Here is a 22,027-nt window from a genome sequence, read left to right as displayed (position 1 = left end):
ATTATATGCTCAGGTCTCAAGTGGGGCTTGAACCCATAACCTTCTGAGGTGACGAGTGCTACCAACGAGCCAAGGTTGATACTTTAAATATTCCAAAGCTGCTGCCTTTTAACTGGTTGAATATTTCTACCAGATCTTCGAAGAGGGTAAATCACAATTCTCTTAATCAGATGTGAACTACAATTAGGAAGCAGTTAAGTACTTCAAATTGCAGTAGGAAGATAAAGCCAAATTTTAGTCAACAAAATTATTGTAGAATATAGTGTTACAGACTGAGGAAGCCATTTTTATAGTTCAGGTGCTGCTAGCCTTACTGCAAGCAGCCAGGGAGAGGAGGCACAATTCCTGGGAGCGATCATTGCTCCCCAACTCCCCCCTCTCCCGAAACACCAGAAATGGAAAGAGATGGCTGAAAGTAGTCCACCACCATAGTCGTGGATGTGACTGACTCACACAGGGCCCTTGCAATGTAGAGCTCAAAGAAATCTATGGCCATAAGAATCCCAGCAAGCTGTCCCTGAAACCCTGCAGCCAGCCAATTCCTCCCACAATGGATTGGCAGATTAGGTACCACATATCTGAAAGCACAAGCAAGAGGGGGGCAACACTGTGCCCACTCCAGTTGTCAACATTCAAAATGTAATGGAGGGAATAGGTGAACTGCACTTGACTTGACCATTGTGCTCAGTATTTTTTTTTGTTGCAATATAGGATTTAGCAATAGATGGTATTTGAAGAACAGCATGAAATTGAGTTGTTACTCTAGATGTTATTTGCTCCTTTGATCATATAGCTATGGCATCCCTAGTCATCTGAAACTTGTAGCTGGCACACCGGTCTTGCTGCATTGCTAGTATCACTGCCAATTCCCCAATGGCAATTTCATCCTCCTGATCATCGAGCTGCTTACTAAGGCATCTTTCGGGGCTAATTTATGGAGCATGCAGCAGACCAGCATTATTCTGGATGGGGGAAGGCTGTATCATAATGTATGACTGCCCCCAAATCAGTGAAGTGCTGCTTCAAGATACGACTGGTAAGTTTGATAATAAATTTGGTCATAGCAAAAGCTTCACTCCATCTTTGCTTTCCTTCTGTCCATTGTTGGCACATGGGAATCATGAACTATGGCTGCTTTCACTGTTCCATCTGAGAGATGGTGTGTCATTGCAGCAATATTGCTCTCTGACTAATGAACTTGAAGTAAATATTTTTTGCAACTATTTTGTTAAGGCCAGGAAGCCGGTTTGCTGGGCGGGGAGGCGGTGGGTTAAATATGGTTACCCCAATGAGAGGAAAGCAATATACACTCCTTCAGTGTCTTCCATTGATCCCTCTCCTCCCATCATCATCTTCCTGTCTCTCCATCCAGTCTCCCCCGAAGCCCCCAACCTCATCTCCCACATGGGTCTAGCTAACCCATCATCTTCTAACCTGCTTGGCTTGAATACTAGATTTGGCCTTGGCTTCCGTGTATCATGCCACGAGCTTGACATAAGATCGTACATCTGTGTGCATTTGCTGTCGACAAAACCTTACTTCCTGTGACCCGTTCCCTGGTCGCTGACTCCATCCCTCCTCCGGCCACTGTCTGAGGCTAAACCAGACTGTTCGCAACCTTGGCATCCTATTTGACCCTGAACTGAGCTTCCGACCCCATATGCTCTCATCACAAGACCACCTATTTTCACCTCTATAACACTGCCCAGCCTCAACTCATCCGCTGAGACCCTCATCCATGCCTTTGTTACCTCTAGACTTGACTATTCCAATGGTCTTCTGGTTGGTGTCCCACTTTGCATCCTCCATAACTTGAGTTTACACAAAACTCTGCTGCCCATATCCTAACTCGCACCAGGTCGCATTCAAACATCACCCCTGTGCTCGCTGACCTATATTAGCTCCCCATCTGGTATCACCTCGATTTTAAAATTCTCATTCTTGCTTTCAAACATTCCATGACCTCACCCCTTCCTATCTGTTACCTCCTCCAGCCCTGCAACCCTCCAAGATCTCTGCGCTCCTCCAATTCTGGCCTCTTGCGCATCGCCAATTTTCTTCACTCTACCATTGGCGGCCGTGACTTCAGCTGCCTAGGCCCTAGGCTCTGGAATTCCCTCCTAAACCTCTCTGCGCCTCCTCCTTTAGGGTACTCCTTAAAACCTACCTCTGACCAAACCTTTGGTCACCTGTCCTAATACCTACTTATGTGGCTCGGTGTCAAATTTTGTTTGATAATGCTCTGTTGACCAGAGGTCACCGGTTACGGTTATTGGCTTAGTACAAAGAGGAGAAGAGTCAATTCTCTCTTAACTCTCAATTCGCTTTATTCATGCCATTAGATCATATACATATAGCTTTTTCGTCTGGTTAGATATAGACATGCAGTTTGCACCAGGTTATACAGTTTTATACCCAAACTAGGATCTAAACGCACACCCTCTAGGTTTCTCTGACACTCCCTGAGTGGTCACAGAATATAAAGGATAATACCCGAAAAGGTGAGCTGCCGCTGGCCAGGCATTCTGTTCTCTCCTTCTCTCGACGTCGTCTCTACGTCCCTGACGTAGGTTCTTCCACTTCCGCGATGGTTGGTCTTCGGAGTCTTCACTCTCTTTCGAGGTTTCTCTGACACTCCCTGAGTGGTCACAGAATATACGTCCCTGACATAGGTTCTTCCACTTCCGCGATGGTTGGTCTCCAGAGCTTTCGCTCTGGCTCCACGCCCCAGATTCTTCATTCTTATTCCGAATCTTATCTCTTCAAGCTGTGCTGTCTCTCTCCCTTTGGTTTAGGCTTGCTCGCCTAGCCTGTGTCTTCTCCTCATTGGCTCTGTCCCAAGGACTTAGGTAGCATTACCTCATTATTCCTTTTCTAAATAAGGTCTTGTGTCTTATCACATCTCCTTTTTCTTTCACAAAACTTAGCTAATTCAAACCGGTTCAGGCCAGCGACTGAACTCAGGTTACTTCAGTTTAAAAGTTGCTCTTGCCTGTGTGTCAGCAGCTGATGTCTCAGGTTACTGCAGCCCCTAGCCAACAGCTCCTGTGAAGCACCTTGAGACATTTTACTACTTTAAAGATGCTATATAAATGCAAGTTGTTGTCACCTTTCCCCATTACAAATCCCTATGTCCACGCTTATAATTGAAATTGCCTATGTAAACTTTTTACTGTAATTATACTCTATTATCAGCATTGGGGCTGCAGCACCTGTCTTGTATCTCCTAGCTGTTAACACAGCTTGTACTGCATAGAAACTCCTATACTGTAAGCAACTCTATGCTGCTTCCCAAATTGACATACATTTTGCTATTTAACATTTATTTTTAAATTGCATTGGAAAGCCACCAAGCATTACTCCTTTCAAACCAGATCCGCTCATTTTGGTTTGAAGCATAGCTTTGTTATTCAAATAAGAGTTGTGATCTAGTGCGGCACTTCACATATTTACCCTTGCTTCAAGTACTGCCTGCTGCTGGTGGCTCTCATGTTTATTTTTATGATAGACGGGAGCTAAAGAATTAAATTAATTACAGCAAATGAGCTTGAGCACAGAGGCTGGTAAGGATAGAGAGTGAACTTCTAATGCAGTGAATTGCTAACAGAGTGAAGACTTTCAACTGGGAATTTGGTGAGTGTGGGAATTAGGTGCAAAGGGGGATGGAGGTGCTAAATGATTTAAACCAAGGGACTATAAACTAATTATCAACTTTTAAAACTTAAATTTAAAAAAATACATAAAATGAAAAAAGATTAAATAATTACTAATTATTCCGAAATCAAGCTAGATGCATTTACTAAATATAACCTAGATCTCAAATGATTCAACAGTCCTGGAAATAAACTATGGATAATAAATAAATAAAAACTAGGAATGGCAATACAGACTGTACGGTAGGACTGTAATATGTGGGAATTTATGGACATTGAGACTGTCCTGGATTGCTACATCTGCAGTAAATGTCTCTGGCTTGAGACACTCCAGCTCAGAGTCTTCGAGCTGCAGTGCGAGTTAGAGACACTCCGACACATAAGGGAGGGGGAGGAATATCTAGATTGTTTTCTCCAGAGTACAGTCACACCACAGAGGAAAGCACAGGTGCAGGAAGGGGAGTGTGTGACTGTTAGTCAGCAGGGTAGTGGGAACCTCGGAGGTAGAGCAGGAGGTCCCGCAGACACTAATCCTAACCAACAGGTACAATGTCCTTGATACCTGTGACGATAAGGATGAAGGCTGCAGGGAGGATGTCCAGAATGCTAACAATGGCATCGTGGAGCATGAGGCAGACCAAGTTGGGGAGGATCATAATAGTCACAGGGGATTCTATAATCAGGGGGATAGATAGTGTTCTCTGCAGTCGCAACTGAGAGTCCGGGGGGGTGTTGCCTACCTGTTGCAAGGGTGAAGGACATCTTGGAGCAACTGGTGAGGAACTTGGAAAGGGAAGGGGAGGATCGAGTTGTCGTGGTCCATGTCAGCACCGATAACATAAGGAAGAACAAGGAGGAGGTCCTGCGAAGGGAATATCAGAAGCTAGGAACTAAATTTAAGAAGTAGGACCTCACAGGTGGTAATCTCAGCATTACTACCCAAGCCACGTGCTAACTGGCATAGGGATAGGTAGATCAGAAAGGTGAACGTGTGGCTGAAAGAGTGGTGTGGGAAGGAGGGGTTCCATTTCATGGGACACTGGCACCAGTACTGGGACAGGAAGGAGCTGTACCGCTAGGACGGGCTCCACTTGAACCGCAATGGGACCAAAGTTGTAGTGGAAAGGATAAATAGGGCGGTGGATAATGCTTTAAACTAGCAAGATGGCGGGGTGGGGGGAGGTGGGTGCGGGGTAAGGATCTGGTAGCAATAACAAAAGCCTAAAGATAAAAGAAACAGGAAATGAATGTTAATGTCAGACCAGGGTTACAAAGAATTACAAAGAATGTACAGCGCAGAAACAGGCCATTCTGCCCAACAGGTCCATGCCGGTGTTTATGCTCCATGTGAGCCTCTTCCCACCCTTCTTCATCTAACCCTATCAACATATCCTTCTATTCCCTTCTTCTTCATGTGTTTATCTAGCTTCCCTTGAAATGCATCTATTCTAGTCACCACAACCTTTCCTTGGTGGTAGCGAGTTTCACAATCTTACCACTCTCTGGGTGAAGTTGTTTCTCCCGAATTCCCTATTGGATTTGTTAGTGACTATCTTATATTTATGGCCCCTAGTTCTGGTCTTCCCCACAAATGGAAACATCTTCTCTGCGTCTACCCTATCAACCCTTTCATAATCTTAAAGACCTCTATCAGGCCACCCCTCGGGCTTCTCTTTTCTAAAGAGCCCCAGCCTATTCAATCTTTCCTGATATAACCTTTCATTTCTGGTATCAGCCTAGTAGATCTTTTTTGCACCTTTTGCCTCTATATCCTTTTTATAGTGTGGAGACCAGAACTGTTCGCAGTACTCCAGAGTGGTCTAACCAAAGTTCTGTGCAAGTTTAGCATAACGTCTCTGCTTTTCAATTCTATCCCTCTAGAAATGAACCCCAGTGCTTGCTTTGTTTTTTTTTATTGTTTTATTAACCTGTGTCACTACTGGCAAGGAATAAAGTTAACATAAACAGTCAAGGAACAAACACAGTTATAAAACAGAAGTATAAAAGGACTGTTAAAAATAAAGTAAAAGGAATAACTATTAAAGACGAATTAAACTGCCTGTAGAGCAATGTACATAGCATCCAAAATAAAATGGGGAACTGGAGGTAATAATCCGTAGTGAGGAACCAGAGGTTGTAGGAATAACTGAAATATAGTACATAAAGAACAGGACTGGCAACTAAATATTGCAGGTTATAACATAATCAGAAAGGATAGGGAAGGAAGAAGGGGGCAGAGTAGCTGAACTAATTAGAGATAACATAATGGCAGTAGAAAAAAGGGACACAACTAATAGAAGGATAGAAATGGAATCCATATGGATTCATATAAAAGATAAGGGATCGATCACACGAAGAAGGCTACACCACAGACCATGTAATAGTGGAAAGGAGGTGGAGGAAGAAATATGTCAGCAAATATGTGAAATGAGTAAAGGATATAGAATAATAATCATGGGAGATTTTAACTACCCCCAAATAAATTGACAAGAAGAGGTAGGTAAAGGGGCAAGGGGAATGGAGTTTTTACAATGTATGCAGTGATGGAAGGTGTCGTCGACAGTGCTATTAAGCGGCACTTACCAATAACCTGCTCACATATGCTTGCTTTGGTTTCTGCCAGGACCACTCAGCTCCAGACCTCATTACAGCCTTGCTCCAAACATGGACAAAAGAGCTGAATTCCAGAGATGAGGTGAGAGTGACTGCCCTTGACATCAAGGCAGCATTTGACTGAGTGTGGCATCAAGGAGCCCTAGTAAAATTGAAGTCAATGGGAATTAGGGGGAAAACTCTCCAGTGGCTGGAATCATACCTAGCACAAAGGAAGATGGTAATGGTTGTTGGAGGCCAATCATCTCAGCCCCAGGACATTGCTGCAGGAGTTCCTCAGGACAGTGTCTTAGGCCCAACCATCTTCAGCTGCTTCGTCAATTACCTTCCTTCCATCATAAGATCTGAAGTGGGGATGTTCACTATTGATTGCACAGCATTCAGTTCCATTTGCAACCCCTCAGATGATGAAGCAGTCTGTGCCTGCTTGCAGCAAGACCTGGACGACATCCAGGCTTAGGCTGATAAGTGGCAAGTAACATTCACACCAGACAAGTGCCAGGCAATGACTATCTCCAACAAGAGAAAGTCTAACCACCTCCCCTTGACATTCAACGGCATTACCATCGCCAAATCCCCCACCATCAACATCCTGGAGGGGGGTCACCATTGACCAGGAACTTAATTGGACCACTCACATAAATACTGTGGCTACAAGAGCAGGTCAGAGGCTGGGTATTCTTTGGCAAGTGACTCACCTCCTGATTCCCCAAAGCCTTTCCACCATCTACAAGGGACAAATCAGGAGTGTGATGAAATACTTTTCACTTGCCTGGATGAGTGCAGCTCCAACAACACTCAAGAAGATTGACACCATCCAGGACAAAGCAGCCCCCTTGATTGGCAACCCATCCACCACCTTAAACATTCACTCCCTCCACCACCAGCACACTGTGGCTGCAGCGCGTACCATCTACAAGGTGCACTGCAGCAACTCGCCAAGGTTTCTTTGACAGCACCTCCCAAACCCACGACCTCGACCATGTAGAAGGACAAGGGAAGAAGGCGCATGGGAACACCACCACCTGCACGTTTCCCTCCAAGTCACACACCATTCTGACTTGGAAATATATCGCTTTTCCATCGCTGGGTCAAAATCCTGGAACTCCCTACCTAACAGCACTGTGGGAGAACCTTCACCACACAGACTGCAGCAGTTCAAGATGGTGGCTCACCACCATCTTCTCAAGGGCAATTAGGGATGGGCAATACATGCTGGCCTTGCCAGCGATGCCCACATCCCATGAATGAATTAAAAAAACCTCCTTTCTTACCCAGCATGTAAAAAGCCCAACAAGACAGGAAGGACTGCTGGATCTTGTAATGGGGAATGAACCAGAACAGATAAGAAAAGTAAGCATAGGGGAACATCAAGGCAATAGTGATCACAACATAATAAGGTTTGAGATAAAGATTGAGACGGACATAAGTAAGACAAAGACCAAAGTAATAAATTGGCAAAAAGCTGATTTTAAGGGGATGAGAATGGAACTAGGGAAAATAAACTGGAAAAATTTACTGATAAACAAAGAAATAACACAGCAGTGGGAAACATTTAAAACGGTGAACAAAAGAGCCCAGGAGAAATATATCCCACTAAAAAGCAAGAACAAACTAGCCAGTGATGATACATCATGGATGAATAAAGAAATCAAGGCACAATTGAGACTAAAGAAAAAGGCATACTCTAAGTACATAGGCAACAAAGGAGAGGATGACAAAGGGGAATACAAAAAGGTTAGGAAAGAAGTCAAATAAACAATTAGGAAGGCAAAGAGAAACTACAAAATTAAATTATCAAGGAATATAAAAAGAAATAGTAAAGTATTCTACAAACACATAAATAACAAAAGAAAAATCAGGATAGGGATAGGGCCACTAAGGGATACACACGATAAACTCACGGGTGATTACAGCGAAATGGCAGAAATATTAAATAATGACTTTGCTTCAGTATTTAGTAGTGAGACTAACATGGTGGGTATGATATTAGAAGAAGAGATCAAAAAAGATATCAAGACATTTAAGAAAGGTTGGAGATAATTGATAAACTAATCAAACTTAGAGAGGATAAACCCTTGGTCCGGATGGATTGCATCCATGCGAATTAAAAGAAGTTAGGGAAGAGATAGCAGAGGCACTATTACGTAAAAATTTAATAGAAAAGGGAATTGTGCCAGAGTACTGGTGGACAGCTAATGTGATTCCTATATTTAAAAAGGAAGATAGAATAAGCCCAGGGAACTAAAGACCAATTAGCTTAACATTGGTGGCAGGAAAGATAATGAAATAGAAAAACATCTAGAAACTGAAAGTATAATAAAGAATAGTCAGAACAGATTTCAAAAAGGAAGGTCATACTTGACCAACCTTATTGAATTCTTTGAAGAGGTAACAGATAGGGTAGACAACAGAAATGCAGTAGATGTAATATATTTAGATTTTCAAAAGGCCTTCGATAAGGTACTGCATAGTAGACTCATGACTAAGGTCAGAGCATGTGGAGCCAGGGGACAAGTAGCAGATTGGATAGCATGCTGACTAGAAAACAAAAAAGAGAGTAGGGGTTAAAGATAGTTACTCAGACTGGCAAAAGGTGGGAAGTGGTGTTCCACAAAGATTGGTGCTGGGACCACTGTTCACCATTTATATAAATGATTTGGACTCGGGAATCGGAAGTACAATTTCAAAATTTGGGGACAACATCAAACTGAGGAGGTCTGCGACAAAATACAGAAAGATTTTAATAAACTTGCAGAATGGGTATGTAATTGACAAATGAATTTCAAGATAGATAAGTATGAGGTGATATGTTTTGGTAGGAAGAATAAGGAGGCCACATACTCCTTGGAAAATAGGAGCAGATGCACAAATCACTAAAAGCAGCAACACAGGTTAATGAGACCATAAAAAAGCAAAGCACTGGGGTTCGTTTCAAGAGGGATAGAATTGAAAAACAGAGACGTTATGTTAAACTTGTTTAGAACCTTGGTTAGACCACACTTGGAATACTGTGAACAGTTCTGGTCTCCATTTTTTTTAATTCATTCATGGGATGTGGGCGTTTCTGGCAAGGCCACCATGTATTGCCCATCCCTAATTGCCCTTGAGAAGGTGGTGGTGAGCCGCCTTCTTGAACCACTGCAGTCCGTGTGGTGAAGGTACTCCCACAGTGCTGTTAGGTAGGGTGTTCCAGGATTTTGACCCAGCAACGATGAAGGAACGGCGATATATTTCCAAGTTGGGATGGTGTGTGACTTGGAGGGGAACGTGCAGGTGGTGGTGTTGCCATGCGCCTTCTGCCCTTATCCTTCTAGGAGGTAGAGGTCATGGGTTTGGGAGGTGCTGTCAAAGAAACCTTGGCAAGTTGCTGCAGTGCATTTTGTGGATGGTACACACTGCAGCCACGGTACGCTGGTGATGGAGGGAGTGAATGTTTAAGGTGGTGGATGGGGTGCCAATCAAGGGGGCTGCTTTGTCCTGGATGGTGTCGAGCTTCTTGAGTGTTGTTGGAGCTCCACTCATCCAGGCAAGTGAAGAGTATTCCATCACACTCCTGATTTGTCCCTTGTAGATGGCGGAAAGGCTTTGGGGAATCAGGAGGTGAGTCCCTCGCCGCAGAATCCCCAGCCTCTGACCTGCTGTTGTAGCCACAATATTTGTGTGGCTGGTTCAATTAAGTTTCTGGCCCCAGGATGTTGATGGTGGGGGATTTGGCAATGGTAATGCCGTTGAATGTTAAGGAGAGGTGGTTAGACTCTATTATTGGAAATTGTCATTGCCTGGTATTTGTTTGGCACAAAAATTATAAAAAGGATAAAGAGGCACTGGAGAAGGTGCAAAAAAGATTTACTAGGATGATCATACAATCTTAGAAATTTAGGCACAGAAGGAGGCCATTCGGCCCATCATGTTTGTGCCGTAAACTGATACCAGAGCTAAGATGTTATTCCTATCAGGAAAGATTGAACATATCCCAGACAACTGCGCGAGGACAACACCTGCCAGGTGCTCGGTGACTTCCACCACGCCTCTGCGTTACGTCACAAAACTCACCGTGCTCTGATTGGAGCACGTTGCTGTCTATCAAGGGGAAGGCCGGGCCGTATCGCCCCGCCCCTTGTTTCTATTTGGAGTCGGGGGTATTTTTTTTTCTTGCACCAGGCCCGTTGAGATTTGAAACCGCTCCGGTGCCGTTTTTCGGTTCAAAATAAGTGTTGATTTCACTCGAAGCCCGTTCTCAGCGTGCGTGTGTTTCCGCCAGCGCAGGAGGGGACGCTGTTGGTGATGATACGGCAGCGCTCCATCCCCTCCCCCTCCCCACCCCACCGCCGCCATCACCTCCCAACACCTGACACAACAGCCGGCGAGGGCGCGGGCGGCCAATAGGGAGTGAGTGAGGGAGGCGCAGAGCAGGCGGGCTTCGTGTGGCTCGACTCGACTCGGCTTCATCGGCGCATTGCGGATAGAAATCGGGCTAAAGTGGTGGGTGGGACAGACGGAGGCAGTCTGGACACGGCGAGTGGACCCCTTTGCAAACGGTGCGGGGACGGTCACCGCTCCCTCTTCTCTTTCCCGTCCCCCCCCCATTCCCCCCGCCATTGCGCTGCCTCTGTTTTGAATGTGGGGATGAGAGGGACGACGTTCCGCTCAGTGGGGCATTTAGGTTAAACCTTCCATGGCTCTTGCTCGGATGGGCTGCTGGGAGAGGTAGCGGTGTTCTTCGACCCACAGGGAGTGAGAGAGGCTGTGGTCCGAAGGGGCTCCGGTTTTATTTTAAGAGGTTTTATTTCTCCGGGCTTGCTTTCGGATCCGATACGGTGCAATGGCGGCGCCTGGTCAAGATGACTGCTCTGTACGGGTTGCTGTAAGGTAAGGGGCGGTGGCTGGGTTATTCGTGATTTAAATATGTTTATATATTTCTATTTTTTTCGAAAATAATATTTTCCGTTACTAAAATGCAATCGTTACTAAATGATTTTCATTTAGATATGCTGGGCATATTAGCAATGTTACTGTATGCATTTTTTATATTTGACCCTGGCAGTTCTGCAGCCTTGTATTAAATGTGTTTTGCCTTGGCTACAGAACCATTTGTCCTATTTCATTTTTGCAGTGTAATTTCAAAAGTTCGTAATGGCTGTGCTGTGATGTCAATGTGGGCTGTTGATCAGATGTAAATATGAAATTCAAAAGCAAAATAGTGTGGATGTTGGAAATCTGAAATAAAACAGAAAATGTTGGAAATACTCAGCAAGTCAGACAACATCTGTGGAGAAAGAAACTGATGAAAGGTCATCGACCTGAAACGTTAACTGTTTCTTTCTCCACAGATGCTGCCTGACTTGTTGAGTATTTACAGAAAATGCTCAACGTCAAGATAGTTCATTGCATAAACAGTGTTTTTCTGCAATTTTTCTCTTGAATGCAGGGCTATTTATCTTGTGATTTATTTTGGATATTAAAATGTATCAACCTTTGCCATGTTCTGAAGTGTGTGCGTGTTAGCTAGTATGGCAAGTGTATTGTCTGCAGATAATATGTGACTGACTAGATAGAATCCAATGAATAGTCTTATAGACAAATCTGTCACGCTTAGCTTATTTTTGTTTGAGATTGTGTTTGGTTAATTCAAAATGTAATTTTGGATCTTTTGATATGATTTTTGTTTTCCTACTGATCAGGACTGCTCTAATATATAAAATAAGAGTGAGACTTTGATCTTTAAGGAAAATGTTTGGTGTTTAATTACTGAAAATGTGGCTGTTCAAGCTATGTGAGCAAAACACCTGTACAGTTGATAAACCTGTTTGAGATCAGTGTGGCAAAGAAAATGTATACAGTATCCATGGGTGTTTAAAAGGGCGGTGTTGTCTTGAAGTGATGTGAACATAAGTATGCTTGGAATGAGAAGAGGCCATTTAGCCCATCAAGCTCATTCTTTCCACCGACCAAGTAGAAACTACCCTATTGTGAAATATTCAGTTTTTAAAAATTAATAATCTGTGTTGACAATGCATGCATTATGCCAGATATCTACTGCAGTATAAATTTGCTGCTGCTTCTAAGATGGTAGCTTTGAAGTATAACTTTCAAGGACTGCCTGAATTCTCCCTAATGATGCAAAATTTTTACTAAGCTTTAAAGGACTGTAGGAGGAAGTTTAAGAAATAGACCTTTTTTAAATTGGGAGGTGGTGATATTTAGTTAACACTGACCCTGTTGATGTATGGGAGTGTGTGCTAAATTACAGAATTCTCATGTTGCCTACTTTCTATAGCTTACATTTATCAAAGGCTGGTGTAATATTCAGCTTTGGTTATCAGTTGGAAACCACTGCTAGGAAGATCTGTGTTATGTTCAAGGAAACAGTTTTGCAATTTCCCAGTCTGCATTATTCGTGCTCTATCCCCTTGCATAATGCAGTCTTCTGTATTTGGAAGGATATACTTGCCTTAGAGGTGGTGCAACGAAGGTTCACTAGATTGATTCCTGGGATGAGGGATGTCCGATGAGGAGAGATTGAGTACAATGGGCCAATATCCTCTGGAGTTTAGAAGAATGAAAGGTGATCTCATGGAAACATATAAGATTGAGAGGACTTGACGGAGTAGATGCTGAGACCGTTTTCCCCTGGCTGGAGAGTCTAGAACTAGGGGACATAGTCTCAGGACAAGGGGTTGGCCATTTAGGACTGAGTTGAGGAAGAATTTCTGCAATGGAGGGCTGTGAATCTTTGGAATTCTCTATCCCAGAGGGCTGCAGATGCTCAGTCGTTTAGTATATTCAATACTGAGATTGATAGATTTTTGGACTCTAGGAGAATCTAGGGATATGGGGATCAGGTGGGAAAGTGGAGTTGTGGTCGAAGATCAGCCATGATCTTGAATGGTGGAGCAGGCTTGAGAGGCCGTGCTCCTGCTCCTAGTTCTTGTATTCTTATGTATTTCTTCAGTGCTACAGTTTGTGCTCTGCAGTAATGGGCTAAATAGAATGTATTGTACTCAAGTAATATTTTATGCCAAGGAACTTGTTTTTATAATTTTTTTCTTCTATTAAATGTCAAGTATATGGTAATATACACGAATGCTCCATGTATGTATTTCTGGTTCATGCTATATTAAATCAATTTATCTTCAGTCTGTTATCGTCCAGTATTGCTACTTTTAGGCAGCACAACTCCACTGGGCTGTGTACTGAAAACTTTTATTGATTCATACTGGATTCTTGCTGTGAATACAAGATTCTTCTGTGGTGTCAAGGTCCTTCTATGCATCATGTATATTCATAAAGTGGTAACTGTTTGGACTAAGGCATTCATGTTTATCCTTCTGAACTTATCAAACACAAGGCACTGGAGCTTTTGTTGAGCTCAGCAGCCTTAACCAGGCTCGGGTTTTAGATAATATTCCTGAAAACTATTCAGGATTCCCATTACAACGAAGCTTGCTTTGTAATTGGCCATCAAGAGGGCAGTATGTAGACATTTGCAATCTTCCTCAGTTCTTCCCAAGCAGCAGGTTAGAGTCTCTGTTCCTAAAGTGTGTTAAAGATTGTTAATGTGTTTGTGCATCCAACAATTCATTTGAGAGCTTAAAATCCATTTTATCGTCAGTTAATATCCTTCAGATTGTGCTTGCATCCACATTTTAGTTGTGATGTGGAGATGCCGGTGATGGACTGGGGTTGACAATTGTAAACAATTTTACAACACCAAGTTATAGTCCAGCAATTTTATTTTAAATTCACAAGCTTTCGGAGATTTTCTCCTTCCTCAGGCAAATGTTTCAAGATCTCCTTGAAGCCTACGCATTTATACATATTGAACAATAATACATGGTGTTTACAGACTGCCCCTGCAACGGGCAGTTGCAGGGGCAGTCTGTAAACACCATGTATTATTGTTCAATATGTATAAATGCGTAGGCTTCAAGGAGATCTTGAAACATTTGCCTGAGGAAGGAGAAAATCTCCGAAAGCTTGTGAATTTAAAATAAAATTGCTGGACTATAACTTGGTGTTGTAAAATTGTTTACATTTTAGTTGAGAAGGACTCTTTTGCAGCTCCTATCTTGATGATCTAACAACCCATCTCCCTACCAACCCCAGCCAAGAGCATTTTTCTGGCAGCTTGTTATACAGGGGTAGATTTACCAATAATGTACAGATTATGTCTGTGGAGGAGAAGCCATTAAAAGTACTCCAGTTACAACCATATACATTGTAACTATTTGGGCAGAAGAGGGAAAATGTTTTCTGTTACTGTTTTAAGTCAATAGTGGTAGAGATTGGCATTGAAACTGGTGGGAAAACTAGGTAATAATCTGAAAATACTAGTTTTCTTATGTTCTGTGCTACTGTTTTCTGCCCCCAAAAAGGGAAAGGAGGGGCTGGAAAAAAAATCATCTGTTGCTTTATTGAGACCTTTTTTAATGCCTATTTTAACAAGCTTTCAGAGAAGGATATGACAGTCTGCTGGGGGATATAGAGACCACTGGGTGGGAATTGGCTTACTTGCTGAGTTACTCAACAGTGGAGCAGCTAATCTCGGGTACAGTAAGACAAATCTTTCTGCCGTTATTACATTAACTGGGAGACTGCTACTGGGAGCGCAGGTTCCACTGAAGATTTCGCGCCCACCGCTGTTTTTTAAGACTTGAATTATAATTTACACTTTGTTTCTGATTTCAAAGCTGAGGCTGATTTATTGTACACAAAAGCAAATACTTTGGTTTTTATCCCTCCTGGATCTACAATTAAAGTTCAGAAATGGCCATGCCTGTGAATTGAGGTTTACAGATTTGTTACTATGCTCAGTTTCCTATTGGCTGGAGCTCAATTAATATCCTTAACTTACTTAGTTAGGACTGTTGCTTCTTTTGCACCTTTCAAGTCAAGTATTATTGCAGATGAGTCCTGAATAGCCAGAATTCTATTGGTAAGGCTAAGAAAGTCTTGTATAACAAACCCACTCAATGGGAAACTGAAGTAATTTGCATACTTGGGCAATTCAAAATTAACTGATTTTACCAAACTACTTCAACCGCTAAAATTGTAGTTCTAATTCGTGTTCCTTATAAGTGACATTTCTCTGGTTCTCTGTTTAAATAAATTTCTGGTACATTGAGAAGCAGCAAAAAGTAGTAAACGTTGGGCTTTTAAAGTAAATGGGGGGGAGGGATGATGTGCCTCAGTTGCTTTTGTTTGTTGACGTGTAATTGCCGCACAGGATTGTGATCTGAATTTGCAGATGAATTAAATTCAGGCTACTTTGATATATTTAATTAAATGGGGGAAACATTGGAGGAGCAAGATTCATTGAAGAACTGCTTTTTAAAGTGGGTGAGGAAGGAAAGCAGCTGGAGATAAATTTTCTGAAGAGAATTGATTACTAGTTGGTAATCACGCTGATCTAATCAAGTGATTGAGGAAAAGAGAACAAATCTCAAGTAGTTCATAGCCACATGATTCTTGACTTAGATTGCTACCTTGCAATCATTCTGTTTCTATAATTTAGTACGGAATTTTCAGCACATTTTTAATTGAAAAATAGGCTCATTTTTGGAGGGTGAGGGGAGGGTGGTGAGTACCAGTTGTGTATTTATATAGGAGTTTAAAATTAGTTTTAAAGGAAAATCTCTTCTGGGCAGGCAGATGGATTCTAAACCAAGTGGTTTGAATTTTTTTATATAAAAGAGAAGGGGTGAGGTGGGGTGGTGGCGGTGCTTAGGGAGGGAGGCTACCAGTGTGCGCAAACTGCAAAGAAATATAAGGACTATGCTGATCATGCTCCTGCTCCACCCTCCATGCATTTTAGATCCCACAAGATTGACAAAAATCAAATTTTGAAATCAAACTGAGTAGAATGTATGTGTATATATGGAATTTATTTTTGGCTGTTAATTTGGGTACCCATAAACTGCAGATCATGTTGTTCATGTATTGTGAAGTTTATTAAAAAAATTAATATGGCTGGTTTATTGATCTGAAATATATCTTCATTTATGTCTTGCAAAAAGATTAATGTGGCAGTAAGGCTGTTTAATTTGATAATTTGAATTTGCATTCTGGAATTAATACTGCTTTGTTTGTCACCTCCATTTGCTGATGCCTGGGGCAAAATAACAAGGAAGAAAGTTTGTCCAATGAAATGAAATGGAAAATCTGTTGGCTGACTGGCATCAATAGATCTATATGTAGGAGGGCAGCACCTAGTAATTCATTCCTTGTTGCATGTATGATTTATTTGATATACAATGTTTGAAGTTGAAATTTAGCTTTTCTGTGAATGTTCCCATATTTCTTGCTTTTTTAATGCCATACCATGGTGCTGCATTAAATGATATTCACTGAAGTGATGTAGTGCTTTGTGATATTACTGCAGATTTGTGGGGCAACAATTTTCAGTAAGATACAATAAAATTGCATTAGTAGCATAATAGGTCTATTATGCTACCTATTATGCTTTTTTTTTGTTTAACTTTTCTCCCCTTTGTTTTCCCTTTTAAGTGCTGCCTGTAGTCAAAAAGATTGACAAAACAGACACTGGCTACTGCAGATGCATTGTCTCACTTCCATTTCAAAGAATTGATTATCAGGAGTAAGCTTGAGGATTATATGTACAATTTGGTGAACAATCAATATGGATTCAGAAGGAAAGATTGTTTGACTAACCTTCAACTTCTTTTGAGGACTTGACATTCCAAGTGGAAGTGCAGTGTGGGTTGCCCTAGAGGTTGGTGTTAGGTTTGCTGATTCTAATTTAAATAAATGACCTGGATTCAGCAACTCCATGTAAAGTGGTCAGATTTGCAGATGATGCCAAACTTGGAGAGACTGTGGAATCAAATGAGGCAGCTCAAATTACAAAATGTGAATAGGTCAACAATGGCAGATGATATTTGAATATAAAATATGGCACACAGTAAGGAAGAATGGGGACACAATACTCCATTAATTGTGCTGAAATAGCTGAAGGTGAAGCTGAAAGAGAGCTCTGCGTCTTGGTAAACTCAACAATAAACATGTCCAGCCAATATAGAGTAGCAATTAGCAAAGCCAATAGAATGCTGAATGACATAGCCTGAACAATAGAGTACAAGTTAGATATGAATACAAGTCAGATAAACTAGTGATCAAACTGTATAGGACTTTGGTCAAAAACCTTGAATACTGCATCCAGGTCTGGCCACTTAGACACAAGGTAGACATTGAAGCACTGGAGACAGTGCAGGGAGGAGCCACAAAGCTAATGCCTAGTGTCAGAGGTCTGAGTTATGAAGAAGGAGCCCATGTTTCTCCAGTCTGTCGTCCCAAAAAAAAAGGCATCCATCTTTGAGGTATATAAGGTTGTTAAGGGAATAGAAGGGAAATTGCAACGGTAGGACAAGAGGTCCCTGGTTAAACTAGTAAATGGTAAATTTAGATCTGATGGCAGGAAATTATTCATACAGATTGATTAGTATGTGGAATAGACTTCCAGATAAAATAGTGGAGGCGAAAACCCTGGTAGCATTTAAGAAATAATTGGATGCTGCAGTGTGGAAACTGAAGCATCTTCATGGGGGATTTAGACCGTCCTCATCTGTAATTACATAGTGATATTGTTCACAGTCAGCTGTATTGATGCTTTTTCTGTTGTAGTGCTGATAAATGCCTGCATTTTCATTTGAGCAGCTGCAAAGTTCCTTCAGGGAGGTAGTTAGTAGTGTCATGTTTGAATACGTGAGCCCAGTCCTCCTCTGGATTCTTCACTCAACAACCCTATTTTGCAAAGACATGTATTAATTTATTGTGGTAATCTATTGTAGGCTCAAGTTAAAACAAAAGTGCAGTACTGTTCTGTTAGTGTAAAACCTTATAGGGTAGTTCTCCACATTTTTGTGCTCTAGTAAAGTGTTTTCAATGCTGCAGGGATGTCTATGTGAAGTCTAACTAGCTGAACTGGTGCCAGTTGTAAATGCATTTGGTATGAGACCACCTTGAAGTATCCCCATTCTGCTTTGCCTATAAACCAACTACAGTATAACTAATAAAAACAGAAAATACTGGAAACACTCAATAGGTCAAGCAGCATCCATGGAGAGAGAAACAGAGTTAACGTTTCAGTTCACTGATCTTTCATCAGAATTGGAAGATGTTCGAGATGGACAGCTTTTAAGCAAGTACATAGCCAGGAAAAGAACAAAAGGGAGAGGTCTGTGGTGGGGTGGAGGGCAGGAGTGATTCAATGAGAAAAGTGATGATGCACGGCCAAAGGAGGTGATGAGACACAGTCCAGAGGAGGTGTGGTTACAGCAGAATAGCAGAGGGGGAGGGAAGCATAGGAAATCTGGTAGAGAAGGAGGTTCCAGTGAACCAGTAATGTGTGGAAGAAAGGCAGGTGGACCCTAGGGGTGCGGACCACCCCGCTGGCAGTGTATCGATAGGGGACCCTCACCCCAAGCTCAGGTTCAGCCATCCTTCGTTACCAGCACCTGCTATTTGAGAGAAATTGGGAGCGGTGGTTAAGATCTCAAGTTGTTCAACTCAATGTTAAGACTGTAAAGTGCCTAGTGGAAAGATGATCTGCTGTTCCAATTAATCTCAACACAAGCTTAAGGAACAGTGTAGGAGGCTAAGTCGGTTTGCAGAAACTAGAGTCTATTTCTGATTCTGGGTTTTTTTAGTCAAAATATTTGAATTATCTAAATATTTGAATCAAGCAATGTAAATAACACATGGAATTTTGGTGCTAAAATTGAATCATCAAATGGTTTGAGTTGAGCAAATTTGAATTAGGAATGGACTGTAGGATGTGTAAACATTTGTATAATTATTGAAGTTCCAAGTAATATTTTGGGAAGAAGCTTACAGTAAATCAAGGGGTTAACAGAAACTGGTAACTGCAGATGCTAAAAAATTATGTTCCAAATTTCAATAATTCAGCCAACAAAATGACATCTGCATTTTGTTAGCTTCTTAGTAAGAGTTTGAATTCATGTGGGATATTTTGTGACAGGCAGTGTCAGTTACAGGATGCCAGCAGTTATTTGAAATTAAAATGCCAGCACTGTTGTTCAGCAAGGAATAATGTATACACTGTTCTAAACAGAAGCTGAGGTATGAGGCATCATGGGACTTGCTAAATAAATTTCAAGTGGAAAGAATGAAGTTTCCCTTGGCTAATCCACGCTACATGATGTAAATTACCGTTTTGTTACTGTACTGAATTTTGCCAGTTGGGCAGAAAGACTGTTACAATTGGCAGTATTTTCCCTTGTTTATCTAAAATGTGACTTGGGTACATGAATAAGGGACACCATAATGATGGAAACATGCTATTGTAAAGGGAAATTAAGAATTAATAGCTCTTTCCTGGGGATAATCCAGGACCTCAAGTGTGATTTCTGAAGCTTGCTGCAATACCATAGCACCGCAAGTGCAACAGTACTTTGCTAGTCAGTGTAATGTGGATAATTTACTGATGCACAATATCACATGACTGGCAAGATAATTCTAAGTTACCAATACTGCAAAATACAGGTCTTACCAGCACAATATTTAATCCTGTATTTTACCACTTTGGGGGAGGGGGTGGAAACTTAAAGATGCAGGCAACCTTGCTCCTTTTTCCTCCCAACGCTCTAATTATTTAAACCGCACTAAGATATATATTTTTCTCAAACCTCCACAGTGAGGAATTTGCCTCCTCCCTAGGTCTTTTCTCTTGTTCGCATTGTTCTTCCTCCTATGTCAAACTTTTTCTCTTTACTTGACATAAAGTATGTATTTGTTTCCTTCCCTCTTGCTTCCCAGGGTGGGTTTGCAGTTCTTGCTTAAGTTGTTTGTTGTCTGTGTAGCACGACAATCGGTAGGTTTTCCCACGTCTGCGTCTCCAATGACCAGGACCTTGAACAGGTGGCCATGGTCCAGGCCTGACTGACTTCGGTAGCAATCAGCGAGCTCACCATTAAAGCGCATCGTTCTCTGGCTCTGGAAATATCAGTTTTCTCTGACACAAAAAACCTTCTCTCAAACAATGCCTTTAATTCAAGCTCTGGGCTTCAATTAGAAGGGCAGCTATGTGGGAGAAACTTCTTGGAAGCATTTCTAACAAACAATGCATGCCTTTATGAATAGTGGCTTTTTTTAGAATTGTTTTTAAATGTATTGGTGTACATTTTTTTTTGACTTGACCCGTTTGGTCAGTCTTATGTGCTGATTTGCGAATGGTGGTTTTGATAGATGGTTTGAGATGAATTTTTGTGGTTGCTGGCTGTTTAATGGCTTTGCTTACTTGTACAGTGAATAAAACCAGGTTTTGCTTCATTTTTAATTAGTAAGATGTTTGAGGCAACCAGCGTATTTAGCTTAATAGATGGGGATTATGTGACTCAGTCACAGTTTTTTACCCTAAATATTTAGAACTTTAGAAGTATGTGATGCGAAGGATGCAAAACTTTGAATTATATGGGTAGATACCCTGTTGTTAGTACAGAGAAAAGCCTTTTGCATTTGCGTGGAGGGTATAAACTGATGGAATCCTAAATTCTTCTTTAAGTAGCATATCTGACTGTTACTTTTTTCTGTTTAAGCGGCGCCACTGTAACTACTTTTTAAGCAGGGCCAGTGAGGTCACGCAGATGCAGAGCTCTGAAAAATGAGGGAAGGTCCAGCTGAATAATGTAAGATCAACAATGCAGTGCAAGTAGTCCATGAGAGAGGGTCAGCTACTGGAGGCAAAGCTGGCTGACTTCAAACAGAGCTTGGGGAATTTTATGGGCACCTTTTTTGTGAATTATTTGTGTTTACTAGCAGATCTCTTGTGGCACTGCTCACAGTCGGAGTGGGTGCTGGTGTGTGGGAATAAGGGAGGGGTGCACGTGGCCATGGAGGATTTGGAAAGAAGTTTGAGTTATACTGAAAGAAATGCATTTATACAGCGCCTGTCACGACTTCCAGATATCCCAAAGGGCTTTACAGCCATTGAAGCGTAGTCACTGCTGTAATGTAGGAAATGTGGCTGCCAATTTGCACATAGCAAGATCCCACAAACAGTAATGAGATAATCAGATTATCTGTTTATTTTAGTGGTGTTGGTTCAGAGATAAATTGTTGGTCAGGACACCGGGTTGGGTGGGGGAGAATTCCCTTGCTCTTTGAATAATGCCATGGAATCTTTTGCGTCCAACTGAGAAGACAGGTGGGTCCTCCGTTTAACATCTCGTCTGAAAGACAGCACCTCTGACCAGTGCAATACTGAGGGAGCACTGCACTAAGTGTCAGCCTACATTATGTACTCCAGTCTCTGGAGTAGGACTTGAACAAAGGAACAGGAGTACGCCGTTCTGCCATTCAGTTAGATCATGACTGATCTGGATCTTCATTCCATCTACCTGCCTTGAATCTGTAACTCTTAATATGCTTGCCTAACATAGCTATCAAACTCAGTTTTGAAATTTTCAATTGACCTAGCCTCAACAGCTTTTTGGGGGGTGGAAGGAGTGTTCTAGATTCCCACTACCCTTTGTGTGAAGTGCTTTCTGACATCATCCCTGAATGGTCTTGCTCTAATTAGGTTATGCCCACTTGTTCTGGACTCGCCCATCAGAGGAAATAGGGTAGATAGTTTCTCTCTCTATCAATTCCTTTAATCATCTGAAACAGCTCAATTAGATCACCCCTTGATCTTCTATATCCAAGGAATACAAGCCTAGTCTGTGCAACCTTTTAGCCTTGGTATCATTTCTGGTGAATTTGTGCTGCACCTCCTCCAAGGC

The 22,027-nt window shown here is 41.9% G+C and overlaps 1 protein-coding gene across 7 annotated transcripts in view; it reads left to right on the top strand.

Annotated features, from left to right (window-relative positions):
- The first annotated feature begins 10,435 nt into the window (after positions 1 to 10,435).
- Positions 10,436 to 22,027, top strand: part of kif21a (kinesin family member 21A) — a 139,374-nt gene continuing 127,782 nt past the window's right edge. For 4 of the 7 annotated variants that reach the window (XM_068004807.1, XM_068004810.1, XM_068004809.1 and 1 more), the window contains exon 1: positions 10,438 to 11,138. In XM_068004807.1, coding sequence (XP_067860908.1) covers positions 11,092 to 11,138 — 47 coding nt within the window. In that variant the 5' untranslated portion in view covers positions 10,438 to 11,091. Of the gene's footprint in view, positions 11,139 to 22,027 lie in introns of all 7 variants that reach the window. The other 3 variants (XM_068004812.1, XM_068004806.1, XM_068004811.1) reach the window with 3 other exon arrangements.

Source organism: Heptranchias perlo, chromosome 24 (genome assembly GCF_035084215.1).
Source record: "Heptranchias perlo isolate sHepPer1 chromosome 24, sHepPer1.hap1, whole genome shotgun sequence".
Taxonomy (NCBI): Eukaryota; Metazoa; Chordata; class Chondrichthyes; order Hexanchiformes; family Hexanchidae; genus Heptranchias; species Heptranchias perlo.
The sequence above is the reverse complement of the archived record's forward strand: the minus strand, read 5'-3'. Positions and strand labels throughout refer to the sequence as shown.